At 43.5% G+C, this 20,003-nt stretch overlaps 1 protein-coding gene across 1 annotated transcript in view; it reads left to right on the forward strand.

The window, feature by feature from the left end:
* Positions 1–19,289, forward strand: part of SLC35D1 (solute carrier family 35 member D1) — a 37,025-nt gene extending 17,736 nt beyond the window's left edge. The window contains exons 8-12 of the mRNA XM_077450521.1: positions 4,233–4,325; positions 14,716–14,783; positions 15,303–15,381; positions 15,712–15,794; positions 17,101–19,289. Coding sequence (XP_077306647.1) covers positions 4,233–4,325; positions 14,716–14,783; positions 15,303–15,381; positions 15,712–15,794; positions 17,101–17,209 — 432 coding nt within the window. The 3' untranslated portion in view covers positions 17,210–19,289. The remainder of the gene's footprint in view (positions 1–4,232; positions 4,326–14,715; positions 14,784–15,302; positions 15,382–15,711; positions 15,795–17,100) is intronic.
* The last annotated feature ends 714 nt before the right edge of the window (positions 19,290–20,003 follow it).

Here is a 20,003-nt window from a genome sequence, read left to right on the forward strand (position 1 = left end):
CAAAGGGTTAGCGCAGTGTCCAAAAAGATCTGGGGAAAATATACCATAAAACAAAGTTGCAACCTTAATGATTAACATCAATAAACAATTGTGATTAGCAAAATATATGTATATACAAAAAGTCCCAATGTGCGTTCGGATGACTGCATTAGTGTGTATGTTGGTGTGTTTTTTTTTTTTTTTTTCTTTTGGATACCTAATTTGAGAGCTTTTTCACAAATATTGATAAGCACCCTGTTTTCATCATCTCTGTAAACTGACACATCTGGAAGAGAAAGAACAGTTAGGACTTTGTATAAGGCGGTGACCTGGTAAGGGGCCTCCATCCCTATCTATATGTCAAAAAGAAGGGGAATGGGGACTGGGACTTTGAAGCATGTAGGTTTAAAAAAATAGTTTCCTCTCTAAATCAACATACAAACGCATAATCATGAGTAAGTGTATATCCAATGCAAATTATAATAACTGGTACAATTCATAAAAACATATATACATACAATGTAGACTGGAATGCCACATGATTATAAGCAATATCAAAAATGATACATACTGACAGATCAATTGTATCATAGGGACACGGCATATAATGGCTCTAGGCATTTCATGGATTGATCCACTCTTCAGGAGCATGCGCGTCAGGTCAATAAAATGAGTTGCTGTATGGTCTGGTCTGTTCCTACCCAAGGAAAAAAAAAAATCCTAAATTAAAATCAAACCAAGTATAAAAACCCACTCTCTACCATACTTGCCAGGTTGACTATATAATAGTGTGGCACTGTAGACCGGGGACCTCCAATGGGAGCCGAGGTGTGAGTGGCCTGCTGTCCAGCAAGAAAATTATCCAGGGGAGACAGATTCAAGAAATTGTAGTCGGTGACCATCAATGAAGGACTTCTGCAAAAAAAAAAAAAAAAAAAAATTATAATAAAAGTCCTAAATTGATGGTCACTCTACTTCAATATCTTGAAATCTGTTTCCCCTGGATGACTTTCTTGCTGGACAGCAGGCCACTCGCACCACCTCGGCTCCCGCTGGGGACAACCCAAAGGGGAATCTACAGTGCCACACTTTATTATATAGTCAACCTTGTAAATATGGTAGTGAGTTATTTTATACTTTGATTGAATTTTTTATGGGTTTTTTTTTTTTTTTTTTTTATACATTAAAGCCCAAAAATTTGGCTAATTTTACTGGGGATTTTTTTTTTTTTTTTTCCCCCAAAAATTGCATTTGAAAGACCGCTGGGCAAATAGTGTGACATAAAATATTGCAGCAATTGACATTTTATTCCCTAGGGTCTCTGCTAAAATATAATGTTTGGGGTTTCCAAGTAATTTTTTAGAAGAAAAATATTGATTTTTAACTTTAACAAGTATCAGAAAAAAGATTTAGACTTTAAGTGGTTAAACTTTCCTGCATTTACATGTTAAAATCCAGGCAGACTGCCTGGATTTTTTTTTTCTTTACAGACAGAAGTGTATCCCTTTGATCTAAGAAGAGTTACTTAGGCCCCTTTCTCACTGGGGCAGTTTTCAGACGCTACAGCGCTAAAAATAGCGCCTGAAAAAACCGGCTCCTTTCACTTATGAATACTGGAGAGGTGTGCTGGCAGGACGGGGAAAGTCCTGCTAGCCGCACCTTTTGGAGCGATGTATTCACCGCTCCTAAACCACATCTACCCATTGAAATCAATGGGGCAGTGCGGCTATACCTCTGGCAAAGCGCCGCTTTGCGGGCGGTTTCAACCCTTTTTCAGCCACTAGCGACCGCTGCTAAAATGACGGTAAAGCCCGCCGACACCTGCACTGCCCCAGTGGGAAAGGGGCCTTACACTGCCCCAATGTGTTTCTTTTTACAGATGAGTGAGCAGATAAGTCTCTCTACTTGTTTATATGAAGAATTGTCAAACTCTGCAATAGAGATGTCAGAGGGGTTGAATTAAGATGACAATTTTTTTAACTATTGTGCAGCTCTAATGCATACTTTTTTTTTTTTTTTTTTTTTATATATATATGAATTGGATATACAATTATGAGTTATCCGTTTTTGTATGTACATTTATATTACCTACATACATTCCAATCCCCCTTTTTTTTTTTTTTTTTTTTTTTTTTTTTTTTTTTTGTGTTGACATCTGGAAGAGACCTTGTTCTTTTGAGCAACAGACCTGCTGACTTCATCACCAGATGAGCCTAAAAAAACAAAAACAAAAAAAAAAACGAATGCAGCCATCACATCTAAGGAATTGTAAGCTGCAATATGTTTTTGACTTTAATACAGCTTTAAGTGTGGTTTAGGCTGTGTATGTTTTAGATGCTCTGACAATACAGAAGTAAATACGTATACAGTGCCTTGCGAAAGTATTCGACCCCCTTGAACTTTTCAACCTTTTGCCACATTTCAGGCTTCAAACACAAAGATATAAAATTTAAATTTTTTTTGTGAAGAATCACAAACAAGTGGGACACAATTGTGAAGTGGAACGAAATCTATTGGATTTTTGAAACTTTTTTTTAACTAATAAATGAAAAGTGGGGCGGGCAAAATTATTCGGCCCCCCTTGTAGAGCCACCTTTTGCTGCGATTACAGCTGCAAGTCGCTTGGGGTATGTCTCTATCAGTTTTGCACATCGAGAGACTGAAATTCTTGCCCATTCTTCCTTGCAAAACAGCTGGAGCTCAGTGAGGTTGGATGGAGAGCGTTTGTGAACAGCAGTTTTCAGCTCTTTCCACAGATTCTCGATTGGATTCAGGTCTGGACTTTGACTTGGCCATTCTAACACCTGGATACGTTTATTTGTGAACCATTCCTTTGTAGATTTTGCTGTATGTTTGGGATCATTGTCTTGTTGGAAGATAAATCTCCGTCCCAGTTTCAGGTCTTTTGCAGACTCCAACAGGTTTTCATCCAGAATGGTCCTGTATTTGGCTGCATCCATCTTCCCCTCAATTTTAACCATCTTCCCTGTCCCTGCTGAAGAAAAGCAGGCCCAAACCATGATGCTGCCACCACCATGTTTGACAGTGGGGATGGTGTGTTGAGGGTGATGAGCTGTGTTGCTTTTACGCCAAACATATCGTTTTGCTTTGTGGGCAAAAAGTTCGATTTTGGTTTCATCTGACCAGAGCACCTTCTTCCACATGTTTGGTGTGTCTCCCAGGTGGCTTGTGGCAAACTTTAGACGAGACTTTTTATGGATATCTTTGAGAAATGGCTTTCTTCTTGCCACTTTTCCATAAAGGCCAGATTTGTGCAGTGTACAACTGATTGTTGTCCTATGGACAGACTCTCCCACCTCAGCTGTAGTTCTCTGCAGTTCATCCAGAGTGATCATGGGCCTCTTGGCTGCATCTCTGATCAGTCTTCTTGTCTGAGCTGAAAGTTTAGAGGGACGGCCAGGTCTTGGTAGATTTGCAGTGGTCTGATACGCCTTCCATTTCAAAATGATCGCTTGCACAGTGCTCCTTGGGATGTTTAAAGCTTGGGAAATCTTTTTGTATCCAAATCCGGCTTTAAACTTCTCCGCAACAGTATTACGGACCTGCCTGGTGTGTTCCTTGGTCTTCATGATGCTCTCTGCGCTTTCAACAGAACCCTGAGACTATCACAGAGCAGGTGCATTTATACAGAGACTTGATTACACACAGGTGGATTCTATTTATCACCATCAGTCATTTAGGACAACATTGGATCATTCAGAGATCCTCGCTGAACTTCTGGAGTGAGTTTGCTGCACTGAAAGTAAAGGGGCCGAATAATTTTGCACGCACCACTTTTCGGTTTTTTATTTGCTAAAAAAGTTTAAAATATCCAATAGATTTCGTCCCACTTCACAATTGTGTCCCACTTGTTGGTGATTCTTCACAAAAAATTGAAATGTTATATCTTTATGTTTGAAGCCTGAAATGTGGCAAAAGGTTGAAAAGTTCAAGGGGGCCGAATACTTTTGCAAGGCACTGTATGTACATTTTATATTACCTGCATACATTCCAATCCCCTATTTTTGTTTTATGTTGACATCTGGAAGAGAGCTTGTTCTTTTGAGCAACAGACCTGCTGACTTCATCACCAGATGAAAATAGAAGAAAGTGTGTTTTTTTTTTTTTTTTTTTTTTTTTTTTTATAGGCTAATGCAGCCATCACATCTAAGGAATTGAAACGATACAAAAGTAAATACATGTAATTGGTTGTACAGTTGGTGTTACAAAGCATTTCCTTTTTATCTTTCCAGGAACTTGGAAAGTATGGCTTGCTGTATTACAATGCATTGTTCATGCTTGTGCCCACGTTGGCCATCGCTTACATGACCGGGGATATCCAGAAGGTGAGACTGTTGTCCGTGAATCTTTTGTTGAACTCTATGGTAACTTGTCAGGTGTGGATATGCCGGCATAGCTTACAATACCATGTAATGTAAACTATCAGAAGAATGCAAATCATTGTGTTAGAGAAATTAAATTTCAAGGTGTGGAAATGCCTGTATGGGTGGGGTTACAATGCTATACAGTGATATGTCAGGTCATTGTATTATCAGATGACACTTCAGCTTTTTCCTTCATTAATGGAAGGAATGTGTACACAATCTGTTACTATATATATATATATATATATATATATATATATATATATATATATATTTTTTTTTTTTTTGCGCACTTTGCCTATTTTGTTTTCCCAAGAGGAAGAAAACTACTGCAGCATACAGGGCACTAAAGAGAACCTGTCTGATAGCAATCTGAGAGCCGGAAGCATTGGCTCTGCTCTGGAAATCGTTCCCCAGAGAAGCTGCACTCATTTGTTAGGTGTCATGTTTATGCTATGTATTTTATATGCTTTGACGTTCCAAAGAAGTGAGATGAGTAATTACAGCTTGTGCAATTGGTGTGTTAAGCTGGACATAGAAGAAGCAATTTATTTATTTTTCCCTTGCCTGCAAGCATGGGTTACAGGAAAGAATCACTCGCTTTCCCTCAACGCAGTCACAGTTGGGGGGGGGGGGGGGGGGGCGCGCAATCCCCACCAGGAGAACAAAGACATTATTGCCGGTGGCTACAATAGCCGCTAGCAATAATCTCATGCATTCCATTCTCTCCCCCAGGACTTCTCCCATCCTCTAGAATGCTCTACCCCAATCTGTCTATCTCCTATTTCGTCCACTTTGACGATCCCTGAAAACTAATTTCTTCAGAGAAGCCCATCTGGTCCCCACCTAACAACTGTACAATTTATTTTCTCAATCGTGTTGTGTAAGCTATCAGCTCTATATAAATCCTGTATAACCATCCTCAGGGCAGGACTTACCATTGGGCTTGACTGGGCTCAAGCCCATGGGCCCCGCCCAATAGGTGGCCCCGCCGAGATGCATAGCAGAGTGAGCTGGGGTCGGCTCCGCTCCGCTGATGGACATAACACAGGGACTGGGCGTAACTGTGAGCAGAACCGAGTACACTCGGCTACTTTTGGCTCCGCTCTGGACAGAGGACCCGTGAGCCGCTGGAACTACATATTCGGCGACCCATCGCAGTTTGCTATGGTAGTGACGTTCTGTTGCCGCCATCTTGCTACACCCCACACTCATCCACAGTAAGGATACAGTAAGAAGGGGTAAAGCAGACGTGTTGCACCCACCGGAGTTTTGCATTTTAGATGTATTTATAGCATTAAAGTTGCTATATGGTGAAATACAGGACTTGCAACTCCATCTGACTACTTAGATGTTGAATTTTAAAAGCAGCGAACTTTTGTCAGATTAGCAAACCTGTGAGATGAGCAGGGATGCCGCTGCTATTTAAAATTCAAGATCCATGTAGTCAGACTGACTTCCAAGTCCTGTATTTCACTAGATAAACTGACTTTACTGTTATAAATACATGTAAAATGCAAAACTCTGGTGGGTGTAACATGTCTGCTTTACCCCTTCTTACTGTATCTTTATTGTGTGGGGTGTAGCAAGATGGCGGCAACCAAACATCACTTCCGTAGCAAACTGCGATGGGTTGCCGACTATGTCGTTACAGCGCCAAGATACACAGTACTCTGTATCTCGGCTACACCATTTTTAAACTTCAAGGCTGCAATGACACTGGAGAATGCTGCAGATGGACACTGATAAGGCTGCTGTTTTTCTTTTTGGCAGCCGCGGGAGCCAATGGCGCAGCTGCGGTGTCTCGGCCAATCAAGGGAGAGGGGGCCGGGTCGGGGGCTCTGTGTCTAAATGAATGGGTACTGTGCCTCGGCTTGGGTGCCCCAAAGCAAGCTGCTGACTGTGGGGGCACTCAACAAGAGGGAGGGGCTAGGAGCACAGAAGAGGAACCCAGGAAGAGGAGGATCTGGGCTGTTCTGTGCAAAACCAACTGCACAGAGCAAGTAAGTATATAACATGGCTTCCTTTGTTTAACCACTTCCCGACCAGCGCACGACAATGTACGTCGACAGAATGGCACGGGCAGGCATATTGGCGTACATGTACGTCAAATCTTCAATGCCGCCCTACCATGGTCGGGACCTGCGGACTCGATCGCCGCGGGCATACCCGCAATCGTCTCACGGGACGGCTAAATGGAGCATTTCTCCATTCTGCCTAGCAACTAGTGACGCTGATCTCTGCTCCATGTGATTGGAGCAGAGATCAGTGTTCACTAAATGAAAGCCCAACCCCCCCACAGTTAGTAACACACCCCTAGGAACACTTAACCCCTACACTGCCACCCACTGGTTAACCCCTTCACTGCCAGTGTAATTTATACAGGAATCGACTGCATTTATATAGCAGCGATTACTCTAAAAATGACAATGGTCCCAGAAATGTTCGATGGGTCCCCCAGAATGTTGCAGTCACAATAAAAATAGCTGATCGCCGCTAGTAATCGCTGACCGCCATTACTAGTAACAAAAAAATAATAAAAAATGATTAATAAAAAATGCTATAAAACTATCCTTATTTGGTTTGCGCAAAAGTTATAGCGTTTACAAATCAATAATCGCTTATTGCAATTTTTGTGTTTACCAAAAATATGTGGAAGAATATGTATCGGCCTAAACTGAGGGGAAAAATTTTTTTCCCCAATCGTCTTTCAGGACAGCCACCTTTGAGAGACACTGGCTCCTCCCCTCTTAGGAAACACCGCCTTGATTTTCATGATTTAAGCCTCCTCCTCCCTTCGTTCCTCAGTTATGGTGTTTCCTCCGGTGGGGAGACATCGCTAAGGAACCTTAGCTGAATTCGGTTGGTGAGACTGAAGCTATCCGAGCGGAGCCCCGGCCCCACTCGGTTACCCGACCGTCTATCGGTCGGCCCTTGACAGTCGGATCAGCGGGGAGCTGAAGCGTTCGTACTGTCTATACACCCTAAACTTCGCTTGGGGAAAGCAGGAAGTTTTACAGGGTCGTCCGTCCGTTCACCCGCGGGTGTTTTAACGGAACAGGCAGTCCGGTCGGCTGGGGAAGCTGAACTTTTGACTGACCTTTTTCTCTATACGCACTCCAATCTTCGCTTGGGGAAAGCAGGAAGTTTTTGGGGAGGTTCATCCCTGCGTTTCGCCCAGTGGGGCGCTGCAACGAGGACGTCCAAGGCCCCCCTGTGTATCCAGTCGGCTGGGAGCCAGAGGCCGGACCGGTTGGCGGGCGACGTCAATTCCGGTGGGGGCGGACCTCTTCGTTGGATCCGCGTCTTCCGGTTCCGGACGCGGCACGTGGAGGGGAACCTAGCGTTCGGCTGGTGCAGCCTCTCTTTCTACAGTTGCACAGGTAGCTGTTGGAGGCACGTTCGTACCACTCTTCCTCAACAGGAGCATGTCCAAAGCAGTGGCTTCGGGAGCTCCAGGAGTAACGGCACCAGCCACTCAAAGGTAAAAGCCCTGGCGAGGGGTTCCCTTACCTTACAACCAGTAGCTCCACTGGTGTTTTTTCCCCCTAGGTGGTCGGGGGGAAGGGCAGTGCGTCTGGGATCCAGATGGAGATTGATCCTAGGGGAGGGCACTCCCGGTGGTCCTCTTAAGTAGTGCTGGTGTTTGTTTTTTTTTAGGATTTTATGCTGCTCTTTTATCTCTAGGTCTCTGAAGGACATGAGCAAGTCTCCCTTTGGTTCTAGGAGGGAGCGTCCTTCATATAGAGCCTCTTTGGGGGAATCCCTGGTTCAAAGGCACTTGGTAAAGAGTGTATTGAGGCACCGGATAGCTCAGTCAGACCTTTAACCTAAGGTTCCAGTGGCCTCAGAGGGTTCAGGTCCCTGTTTGAGCGCCATTAGGAAACAGGCAGCAGAACACGGTGCATATCTGGCGGCTTCTGTGAAGGTTACAATGGCCTCAGCTCCAGAGCACTCTTTCACCAGCACAGCAGAGTGTTCCACCTAACCCGATGGATGTTCCTCCTGCAGGTTAAGGGAGAGTCTAGAGGGTTCCAGAGAGGAAGTTGAGGAAGAAGTTGACAGTGCCGTCTCAGACTCCCAAGGGACTCTGATAAAGGTGAGGGCTTGGGTGGGGAACCCAAAAGAACCCCTCGATATAAACTTCCCCCTGGATGAAGTGGATAAGCTCTTGAGAGCTATTCATACCACTTTAGGAAGAAGGCATTGTCACCCCACGATCAGATGTACTAGGACCTGGGGGAAGCGGGTGTTCCCGGTTCATGATGTCTTGATCGATGCCATCAGGATGGCGGGGTCCCGAAGGAAAACCTTTCTTTTCTGGTGCTTTAAAGCAAAGGTTTTTTCTTGGGCGGAAGAGGAAGCTCTTGTCTGGAATAGAATCTCCCAGGTTAGAGACTACCTTTCTTCAGACGTCCAGGCATACTGACCTGTCCTCAGGGACATGGGAATACTTTCAGACCCTATGTTTGAAATGATGGACTCACTTCTGAAGTCTATCCTCCTTTCCCATACTGCTTAAGGTGTTGGCATACGCTGCTTCGATTCAATCCAGGCGAATGTATGCAAGATCTTCGGCTCTGACCAACTCAGCCTGGAGGGCTCCAAGGCTGAAGACATGGCAGGGGGTCAAGGCGTCCAAGGCAAAAGCTCTGTGTAAACCTTTTTACAGGAAACCTGCTGTTGGATGGATTCACTTCTGAAGGATGCCTGGGATTTATAATAAGAAAATCTTTAAGCCTGACATAGAAGCCACAGTGGTGGCTCGTAATATGAAGTGTTGGCTTATCCAGTTTAATGCATGAAGCAATGACAGCAGAGGAGACTTTTCTATCCTCCTCTCCCATGGTGCTTAAGGAGTCAGCATACACTGCGGGTGCTTCGACTCAATCCATGCGAATGTATGCAAGGTCCTCGGCTCTGGCCAACTCAGCCTGGAGGGCCTTAAGGCTGAAGACATGGCAGGGGGACAAGGCGTCCAAAGCAAAGCTCTGGAATCCTTTTTTCAGGAGACTGCTGTTACTGCTACTGTTTACTGCTGTTTGGGCCAGGTCTTGAAGCAGTGCTAGATCGCACGGCTGATAAGAAAAAGGCCTTTCCCCTTAAGAAGAAATATGGGGAGCAGTAAAAAAGGGGCCTTCCTCCCCCAGTGGGAGATGATCACCTCCAATCAGTTTGTGTTGGGGATCATCGTAAGAGGTTACCGTTTGGAGTTTTCAGAGCTCTCCTCTTTTGAGACTCCTTGTCACTGAGCTGCCAAAATGTGCCCTTCTTTCCTCTTCAGGAGTTAGAGGAACAGGAAGTGGTAATACAGGTCCCAGCAGGATATATAGAAAGGGCTCCTATTCTCACATTTTTGTGGTTCACAAGCCTTTGGGAAAATTCAGGCTCATCCTGAACCTGAAACGTCTGTGTGTCTTAGTCACCTACAGATGGCTTTCGTTGGTTTTGGTCACTGGGTGAGGGCACCTCTTCCACCAAAACTTTTTCAGGGCATGGATAGTATGGATGCATACCTGCATATTCCCATTGCAGAGAACCACCAGCGTTTCCTTAGGCTGGCAGTGATAACTTCTGTAGGGGTGCTACACATTCAGTTCAAAGCACTTCCCTTTTGGGCTATCCCTTTCCTCCTCCTATCTTCACCAAAGTGATGGTAGAAGTTCTGGCATTCCTGCGTCTCAGGGGAGTCTCGGTGATCGTGTGTCCTGAAGATCTTCTCCGGCTTGTACCTTCTCTGACGCAGTCGATTTGGGATCAACAGGTAACAAAAGACCTGTTTGTGAGCCTGGGTTGGCCTCTGAACCTAGAGAAACCCAACTTAAATTCCTTACCAGGGGGTCACCTTCCTGGGGTAGGTGCTGGGCTCAACAGAACAAAAGGTCTTCCCTCCTTGGAGAAGATCCAGAAGATAGACAGAGCACTGTTGTTTCTCCAGGGCAACTGTCAAAAACTCAGTTAGGCAGGTTGAGTTTACTGACAGCCACGCTCCTAGCAGTTCAGTGGACGGGGTCATGTTACCTTCCTCTGTAAACTATTCATCTTGAAGATTTGGGACCACAGTCAGGGGTCTTGGGACTCTTTGGTTCCAACTCAGGTAAAGAGGTCCCTTTGGGAAAGGGAGCACGTTTGTTACAAGACCTAGATTGGAGTTTCCCAGTATCCAGGGTGGTTACAACCGATACGAACGGCTTAGGTTGGGGTACACACCTAGACTCCTGTTTGGTACAGGGTACCTGGGAGAGGAAGGAATCTAAGAGATCCTCAAATTGGAGGGAGTTGAGAACAGTAGATCTGGTTCTCAGGACCTCTCAGAGTTCTCTGGAGACTTCATGTAAGAGTCATGGAAACAATCCCTTGGCAGTGGCTTGCGTCGACAGGATGGGGACTCCTGGAGCGGATCCTTTATGGGTCCTAGCGAAGGCCATCCTCAGATGGGCCGAATATTGAAATCCTGTCTTTTCAGTGATCTGTTTTGAAGGAGAGCAAATCCTGATTTTAGATTTCCTCAGAGCAACCAGGTTCTCAAACAGGAGGTTCTTCGAATGGATCACCCAGAGTTGGGGGATTCCTTGGATGGACCTCTCTTTTTCTCAAGGGAAAACGCAAAGGAAGCCATCTCCTGTTCCATGAACAGGGGAGATGGGAGGTCGGGAGCAGACACACTAAAGCACAGAGTTAGGGTTTCTCTAAGTGCTATGCTTTCTCCCCTCCCGTTCTGATTCCTGCAGGGTCAGGGAAGTTTTCAGGTGGAGATTACTACCTATTTTTTAATCACACCTCTTGGGCCCAGGAGGCCGTGGTTCTCCATTCTGAAGGGCCTGTCAGGGGAACCCCCCCCCCCCGGGTTTTCCCGGTCTAGGAGTATCCCTTCTCCCAGGGTCCAGTCTGCGGTCCCCAGGTGGATTCTTGCAGCTTGGCTACTGAGAAGGAATTGCTGAAGGGCAAAGAGGTCTCAGACTGTTTAATAGCCACTCTTCTGAATTGCAGGTAAATAGAAACTCAGACCATTTTCTTGAAGGTATGGAGACGGTTCAACAGCTGATGCTCAGAGAACTCCTTCAATGTGCACAGCCTCGTAGCCGTTCTAGAGTTCCTGCAGTCAGGGGCAGATAAAGGTTTAGCCCCATAAACATTGAAGAGTCAGGTTTTCGCTTTTAGCGTATTCCTGGAAGGGCATCTAACATCAGACCTTGGTATAGTAAGGTTCTTAGAGCCTTAAGTAGGCAAAGACCAAGCCTTTGGTCGCCCCCTTCCCAGTCGGGGTCACTCATTAGTTTTACAGGTTCCCACAAAGGAACCTTTTTCAGCAATTGGAATCTGGCTGGTTATGGTTGATCACTCTCAAAACTGTGTTTTTTGTGGCGATCACTGCGGCAAGGAAAGTGAGTAAACTCGAAACCTTTTCTGTTAAGGCACTCCCTTTCCAGACCATTCAGTTTTTAAGATCATTCTGGCCTTTTTACCTAATGGTAGTCTCTAATCCTCAGAGAGTCCGAGAGATTATGCTGCCTATTTTTCGTTCAAAACCAGTGAGCGAACAGGACACATCTTCTTGGACGTGTCCTTCATTATTTTGGTTACACAAAGCCAGTTCAGGAAGTCTGATTTACCTTTGGTGTTACTTCCAGGGGCTAGGAAGGGTTCCAAAGCCTTTAGACGTACGCTAACCAGATGATTAAGGTCAGCCATTGGGCAGACTTGCGCGGTTGGGGTATTAAAGCCTCCAGTTAGAATTAAAGCACACTCAGCCAGGACAGCGGCAACTCCGCAGACAATGTGGGCTGGTGTGTCTCCTGAACAGATCTGTAGAGCCGCAACGTGGTTCAAGTTTTCTACGTTCGTGAAGCACTATAGATTGGATCTTCTCTCAGCCAAAGACCAAGCCCTTTGGTCACAAGGTGCTGCAAGCAGTAGGTCCCACCCTAAGACAGGGTACTCGCTTATCCTCTCAAAGGTGGCTGTCCTGAAAGACGATTGGGGAAAAATGGAATTACGTACCGGTAATGTCCTTTTCCAGGAGTCTTTCAGGACAGCACCGGTTCCCACCCAAGTTTTTTGCAGATCATCGGGAACTCATTACATGAGGCCGTCAGGTAAGACTTAAAAGTTTGTTTATTTGACGTGTTCTTGTGTCTCCCCAGTTGGCCGGAGGTACTCTGGAAGAACTGAGGAACGAAGGGAGGAGGAGGCTTAAATCATGAAAATCAAGGCGGTGTTTCCTAAGAGGGGAGGAGCCAGTGTCTCTCAAAGGTGGCTGTCCTGAAAGACTCCTGGAAAAGGACATTACCGGTACGTAATTCCATTTTTTATACATTTTTGGGGGATATTCATTATAACAAAGTAAAAAATTTGTTTTGTTTTTTCAAAATTGTCGCTCTATTTTTGTTTATAGCGCAAAAAATAAAAACCGCAGGGGTGATCAAATACCACCAAAAGAGAGCTCTAATTGTGGGGGAAAAAAGGACGTCAATTTTGTTTGGGAGCCACGTCGCACGACCGCGCAATTGTCAGTTAAAGCGACGCAGTGCCGAATCGCAAAAAGTGGTCTGGTCTTTGACCAGCAAAATGGTCCGGTCTGAAAGTGGTTAAAAAAAAAAAAAAAAAAAAAACGAATACACAGGATTGTAGGAATAACGGTGGCTTTACAGACACTTTAATGTCATTAAATGATAATACACAGAAGCCTTGCTCAATAAAGCCGTGAGATCACTTTCCAGCGGGGAAACTTGATGAAGGTGAGCCAAGTGCTTTATCGGGACGCAGTAGAATGGGACCATTGTGTAGATGTCGGGGCAGGCAGCGTAAACCGCCAGTGTGCACGCTGCTAGTAGCTAGAGTACAAATCCAATACACAAAGCCCTTCTATGTGGGGAGTCCGCACTGCCCAACCTCCGTGTCCTTCACTTCCCCATTGCCTTCTCTAATCGTTTGTTTCAACCCGCATCTTATATCAAACTTTCCCTCTCTGCTTATCGTGTGTTCATGATTAATAATCTGCTACAAGAGGGAAGTTTTGTACAGAATGGCCTTGTGTACTAGATACAGTGTCTCCTAGTATCGCCATGTGTTGATTTTTACTTTAACTCCTTCCTGCCAGCAATCTGTACATTCATGTGTGCAAAGGTCCGTATTGGAGATTGGACCTCCTCTGCTCAGGAGCCACTAGACAAGTTTCAGCTTGTGGTTCTTCAGTAAATGTTTTTATTCTCCCCCTCATGTTGCTAAAGATGGGCAACCAATCAGAGAGAGTGCTTTCTGATCATGCCCATCACTATGTTGGCTCTGATAGAATGATCACATACAGGCTTGAGGTTTATTGACCATATTCTTTACAGTGCAACTAAATGCTGCCACCTTTAGGCTGCCATGGCATCTGCTGGGCCATCTATTTTAATACTGTAATTTTTGGATACAATTACAGCAATTAATTTTTTTTTATTATAATATACACTGGACATCTATAGTGCCAACAGTTTGCACAGTGCTTCTCAATATAGAGACAGTGCAATTATTCAAGTCAAGTTAGGCAGACCCTGCATGTGAGAGATGACATTTTATATAGGTAGGTATTTATTTTTTTCAGACTAAGAACAAAAAGCATGGTTTTTCTTAAAACTGTGTACGATATAACAGCTTATGCCCTCGGAATAAGTATCTGAAAATGCAGAAAACTTGGCTGAAAATAACAGTAAAAAAGTGTGTGTGTCTAGATGTTAGTGTGGTGGTTTTTTATTTAACCACTTCAGCCCTGGAATCTTTGGCTGCTCAATGACCAGGCCACTGAGTCGCTTTAACTGACAATTGTACGGTTGTGCGATGTTGTACCCAAACAAATTTGATTTCCTTCCCCTTTTTATTTATTTTTTGTCCCCCCCCACAAATGGAGCTTTCTTTTGGTGAAATTTTTTGATCATCTTTCCGGCTTTAATTTTTTTGCGCTATAAACTCAGTGAAGATTTAGAAAACTCAATATTTTGCTATCCTCAAGTTTTTGTAGCAAGATAATGTTTCACCCAGCCGTGCCATTCTGCCACAGCGACAAGCAGTTAATCAGGTTTGTGTGTTTTTTTTTTTTTTTTTTTTTTATTTTTTTTTTCCTTCACTTTTAATGGCTGATTCTACTGTGTAAGGCAGGAGTAGGCAACCTCGGCCCTCCAGCTGTCTTGACCCTACAAGGCCATGACAATAGCCGGCATTATGGGATTTGTAGTTTCACCACAGCTGGAGGGCTGAGGTTACTTACCCCTGGTGTAAGGAATCTGTACACTTTTTTTTTTTTTTATTAGACCATTAATGGATTCCTTTATATATTTTGCCATGTTGATGCAATTCTTCTTCTTTCTGGCAGGCTTTGGAGTATGAAGGTTGGACGGACATGTTCTTCGTATTTGAGTTTACACTTTCCTGTGTAATGGGGTAAGTTCTTTATAATATGTAATTCTCAATTTATTTTATCAGTGCTGAGACTTTCAGGGACCCCAAAATCTTGCAGCCTTATTTTTATTTTTTAAATTTTTTTTTGTAAATGCTAATAAAGTGCAAGCAGCCAACCAGAATTCATCTTGTATGCAATTGGCTGCAGAGTGACTTGTCATTGGTTGCTGTGGCTCAATACACTTTAGGAATATCCATAACCACAACTTTGGTGAATAGGTGTGTGTGGAGAGAGACACAAAATTGTCTTAACCTGCTCTTTTGAGGTTTGAAAGGTGGTTGAAAATCGCTAGAAAACTGCTAAAGTGTGTTATACGCTTTGGTGTGTTGTGCCAATATATGAATGGAAGCCTTAGCCTTCATCGCCATCTGCAGGCTGAAAGGTGGCACTACACCTACAGTGCAGCATTCTGACTCCAGTTCTTGCTGACCTATCCCTTATCTACATTTGGCTCATTGATTTCTATGTCTTATTTTTCTTTTTTTTTTTTTTTTTTTTAGGTTTGTTTTAATGTACTCCACAGTTCTTTGCACTCAATATAATTCTGCTCTGACAACCACAATAGTAGGATGTATAAAGGTAAGTTCCGTGTGTTGCATTGAAGTGAACTTTCTTTTGAAACCTAATGTTAAAGTGCTTTCGAGAAGATAACAAAAAGTGTTAATTTTTTGTTTGTTTTTTTTTTTTTTTGTTACTAACCCCACAACAGTAAAATCAGTCTGTATATGCAGTAAAGCATGCTTGTTATACTCACTGTGGAACCGAATGAGTTAATCTTTTGCATTTTAAATTTTTTTTTTTTTTTTTTTTTTTTTTTCCTCTGCCTGACCTCCCATCCTAAAGGATTGTGGATAGGGTTGTGTAATTGAAGACCTGTAGAACTTTGGTAACCAATTCTTTTACTTGCAGAATATCCTAATCACATACATCGGAATGTTCTTTGGAGGAGATTACATATTCACATGGACAAACTTCCTAGGGCTAAATATCAGGTAAGAATGTAGTAAACCTCAAAAGTGAACTTCCTTTTTCGTCTCTTAAAGCTGAACTCCAGACAAAACTGTGTGTGTGTGTGTGTGCAGTAGCCACAGTAGGGCTTTCCTTACCTGCGACATGCTGTGCTGTTCTAAAACTGGACACCATTGCCAGCGATGGGAGGCAATCGCTGACTTACAAATTCTGTTGCAGGGAATTTAATTATTTTGAGTTTACACAGGGTGTTTTTATACTTTAGGCCTGTACTGGGCCGGACTTGTACAGGTGTTCTGTGAAGGCAGTCTCATTGATGTTAATTGGGACAGAACAACTACATGGACAAAGCTGCAGCTACCAGTATAACATTCATGTGGGTCTGTGCCCATGACCCCAAAGACATGCTGGTAGGTTGATTGGCTTCTGTCCAAAAAATTGGCCCTAGTATATGAATGTGAGTTGGGAACCTTGGATTGTGGGCTCCTTAAGGGTAGCGACTGATGTATTTGTGGAGTGCTGCATAAATTGACAGCGCTATATGGGTACTAAAATGCATACGCACGCATACATACATACATACATACATACATACATACATACATACATACATACATACATACATACATACATACATACATACATACATACATACATACATACATACATACATACATACATACATACCCCTCTTAATGAGTAGCAATGTACAGGGATGGGGACAATTATGGACTCTCACTCCGGTTGGACTGGTGTCTTTATTCAATCTTACTAACTGGAGGTTATTTACTAAAGGAAAATCCACTTTGCACTGAAAGGGCACTTGGAAGTAAAGTCTCTGTAGATCCGAGGGGGACATGCAAGGAAAATAAACAGCATTTTTAGCTTACACATGACTGCATGATAAAATAAATGATGATAAAATCGGCAAAGCTTCCACTCATTTCATATCTACCCCCTTTAGATTTAGAGCAACTGCACTGTGGATTTCCCTTGGGTAAACAAGCCCCTATGTGTTCTCATACTCACACTGTTAGCACAGGGATGTGTGGAACACCTGTGTGTCCCCTGCAGATAAACCCACGTATATGGTATAGTAATGCAAACCGAAGAATCTGTGCTACTACCCATATAACAGCGATTTAATGGTGCTCCTGGGTGCTTGACCCACAGCCATTTACCTGGGTAGATAATGCAAAGAAATGATTCGTACACCAGTTGTTGCTCCCTTTAAAAAAAAAAAAAAAAAAGTTTCTAAGTAGATTATGCACAATAGAATATTGATTTGTATCTATATTTCTGACTTAATTTTTTTTTTCTCCCCCCTAGTATTGCCGGCAGCTTGGTCTACTCATACATTACATTTACAGAAGAGCACATAAACAAACCGTCTGAGCCCATTGGCAAACTGGACAACAAGGGGAAGAGCGCGGTGTAAGCGCACATCATGGACATTTGCTTGCACGCCAAGCTATTGCTAATTTGCACAAATCAATTGAAATGATGCCTTTTTTATATATTTTAGAATTGTTTTTAGCGAACATACCTATTTAATTCCGAAACAAGCATTTCAGTGTGACCTGGGACAACACGGCTAGTAGCAGTGCTTTGTTGTGCCAATATTTTAAAAAAAATTTGTTTTGGTATGAAGATGCAGTGGTTAAGGCCTTTTTAGCGTATCTGTGTCTAGAAGCTGCAGGCTTAATTTTTGGTTTATGGGAACTGCTGCTACAGGTGAGACTTTTTTTTTTTTTTAATCTTTAGTGTGGCTGTAGATTGTTGCAGAGGTGACTCTAGTCAATGATGAAGGATCAACCCCACGGCATTGAAATTGTTCAGCAAGCTGAAAGAGCTGTGTGCCAGCATGCACCAGTGACCTTCAGGTGCCACTGTAGGACCTGATCCTTGAGTGTTGAAGGCTTCCACAATTCATGGCTGCCTTGCTGGGGTCTATAATAGAATATTTGGAAGAATCGGAGCACCACACCAAATTATATATTTTTTAAATTTTTTTTAATATGAGTGTTTTATTTCTTCACGTTGAGGCTAGGTCAATACATTTTAGGAACATCAAGGGCTCGCCCTTTAATATGTTACATGCAGGGTTCCTCGACTAATCATGATTTTCCTATGGGATTAATACAGTATTCTGCATCTGACTCAATGAATGTAGAACAGGAACCAAACCTAAATTTGAAATGGACTTTGCTGGTACAGAGGACAAACGCATACATGAGGCGTAAAGTTTTAAATGATTTTTTTTTTTTTTTATTGCATATTTTTAAAAAATCCGGCAAATTGGTCCTATAATTATTGGACTCTTATAGGCTACATATCTGACTCCTTTACAGTTTTTGCCCAACATTGTCAGAGGTCAAGGGTTGATGTTTTGCTTGATCAGGTGCTTGTATTCTTGGAGGTAACGAGTAGCTTAAAGCTGAGCTCCACCCTAAAGTGGCACTTCCGCTCATTGGAACCCTATACCCCCCTCCAGTGCCACAATTGGCACCTTGGAGGTGGGTGCAGATACCTGTATAGTACAGGTATTTGCACCCACTTCCGGTATAGATATCTGCGGGTATTTACGCCACTTCCTGCGGGTCCCCCCCGCTGTCTGCTGGGAAACACACGGATCCCAGAGACAGCGGAGACCATCCTTATTGCGCAGTGCTACTTGCGCATGTGCAGTAGGGAACTGAAGCCGCAAGGCTTCACTTCCTGATTCCCATACCGAAGATGGCGGCGGCAGCAGCACCTGAGAACCGATCGAGAGATCGGCTTTGGGTGCCGACATCGTGGGCGTGCTGGGTGGGTAAGTGTCCTTATTTTAAAAGTCAGCAGCTGCAGTATTTGTAGCTGCTGACTTTTAAAAACAATAAAACGGCGGAACTCCCGCTTTAACTAAAGGGATACCTGCATACGAGTACATAGATGTAGAACAGGGGTAGACAAATTCGGTAGCTGTGGTGAAACTGGAAATCCTGTCATGGCTGTGGCTAATAGTCTTGCAATGCCTCATGGGATATGTAGTTCCAAAACACATGGAGTGCCGTGGTTGCCTATCCCTGGTGTAGAAGATCCCAATATGACAATGTAACGATTCACATTTTTTTTTTTTTTATGCAAGTCTTGCAGTTGGTGTAGGGTTTGTCCTCTTGACTTGGATGAAGAAATATAAAAGACTTCTATACACAGTAGTGGTTCTCCTTCTAAATATCCCCACCAGTGGTTCTCAACCTTAGTCCTAAAGTACCCCTAATAGGCCATGTTTACTTTTACTTTGCACAGCTGCTTTAAATCGATATCAATGACATGGTATTAAGAGCTATTTTATCTTAGGGAAATTTCCAAAACAGCCTGTTGGGGTTACTTAAGGACTGAGTTTAAGAACTACTGGTCCACACCAGGGGGCCCTTTTTAGAGGCTTCTGGTATTATTGGGTGCTGTGCTCTTTATATAAGCAACACCTATTGGGTATGAGTTAGGCAAAACTATGAACTAGAATGCTGTAACGTGTGTGGGGTGTTTTTTTTTTTTTTTTTTTTTTTTTATATATATATATATATATATTTGCTTGACCCTGGTTTCTATAACCAGGGAAGAAGACACAGGTGGTGATTCCATAACTTTGCATCTTTAAATGGGTATGATGAGTTGGGTGCTTCACACCTGCTTTTGCTAATGTTGACATCCTTCTGGCCCTGTCTGCAAACTTCTGTTCACCTCTGTGATGGATGGAGATTACTGTGTGGAGTACATAGGACCACACATCTGCAAACCAAAAACGCTGATGTATGCCGTGATGACCTCCATTCATGGGCAGGAGCTGGTCTTCTGCTCCGTTCCTTTTGGGGGCAAGGCAACCGGTTTGCTTTAATACCTTCAAAATACCATGTTTACTTTTTTTTTTGTTTGGGCCCAGAAGCTGAAGGACATGCCAGATACTTTGAGAATGGAGAAGCATATAATGTTCTCCCATGTGATGTGGCTAGGCAATGGGCATGGTCACATGGGGAGTCCATAGCTCCAAGAGAGCTATTACTGCAGCTCCCTGTAGCTTACATGGGCTTCCGAGCAAAGCAGTGGTGGAGTTACTGGAAGGCAAGTAGAAGCATCAAAGGAGAGCTACTTTAAAGCAAACCTGTAGCTTTGTCCTACATGGGCAAAACATGGATTTATTTTAAAGGGGGTATGCAATGCTGATTGGGTCTGTCCCTATAAGCGCCTGTTCA

The sequence above is a fragment of the Lithobates pipiens genome, unplaced genomic scaffold (genome assembly GCF_037356315.1).
Source record: "Lithobates pipiens isolate NorthernLeopardFrog02 unplaced genomic scaffold, aLitPip1_a1.2 Scaffold_23, whole genome shotgun sequence".
Classification (NCBI taxonomy): domain Eukaryota; kingdom Metazoa; phylum Chordata; class Amphibia; order Anura; family Ranidae; genus Lithobates; species Lithobates pipiens.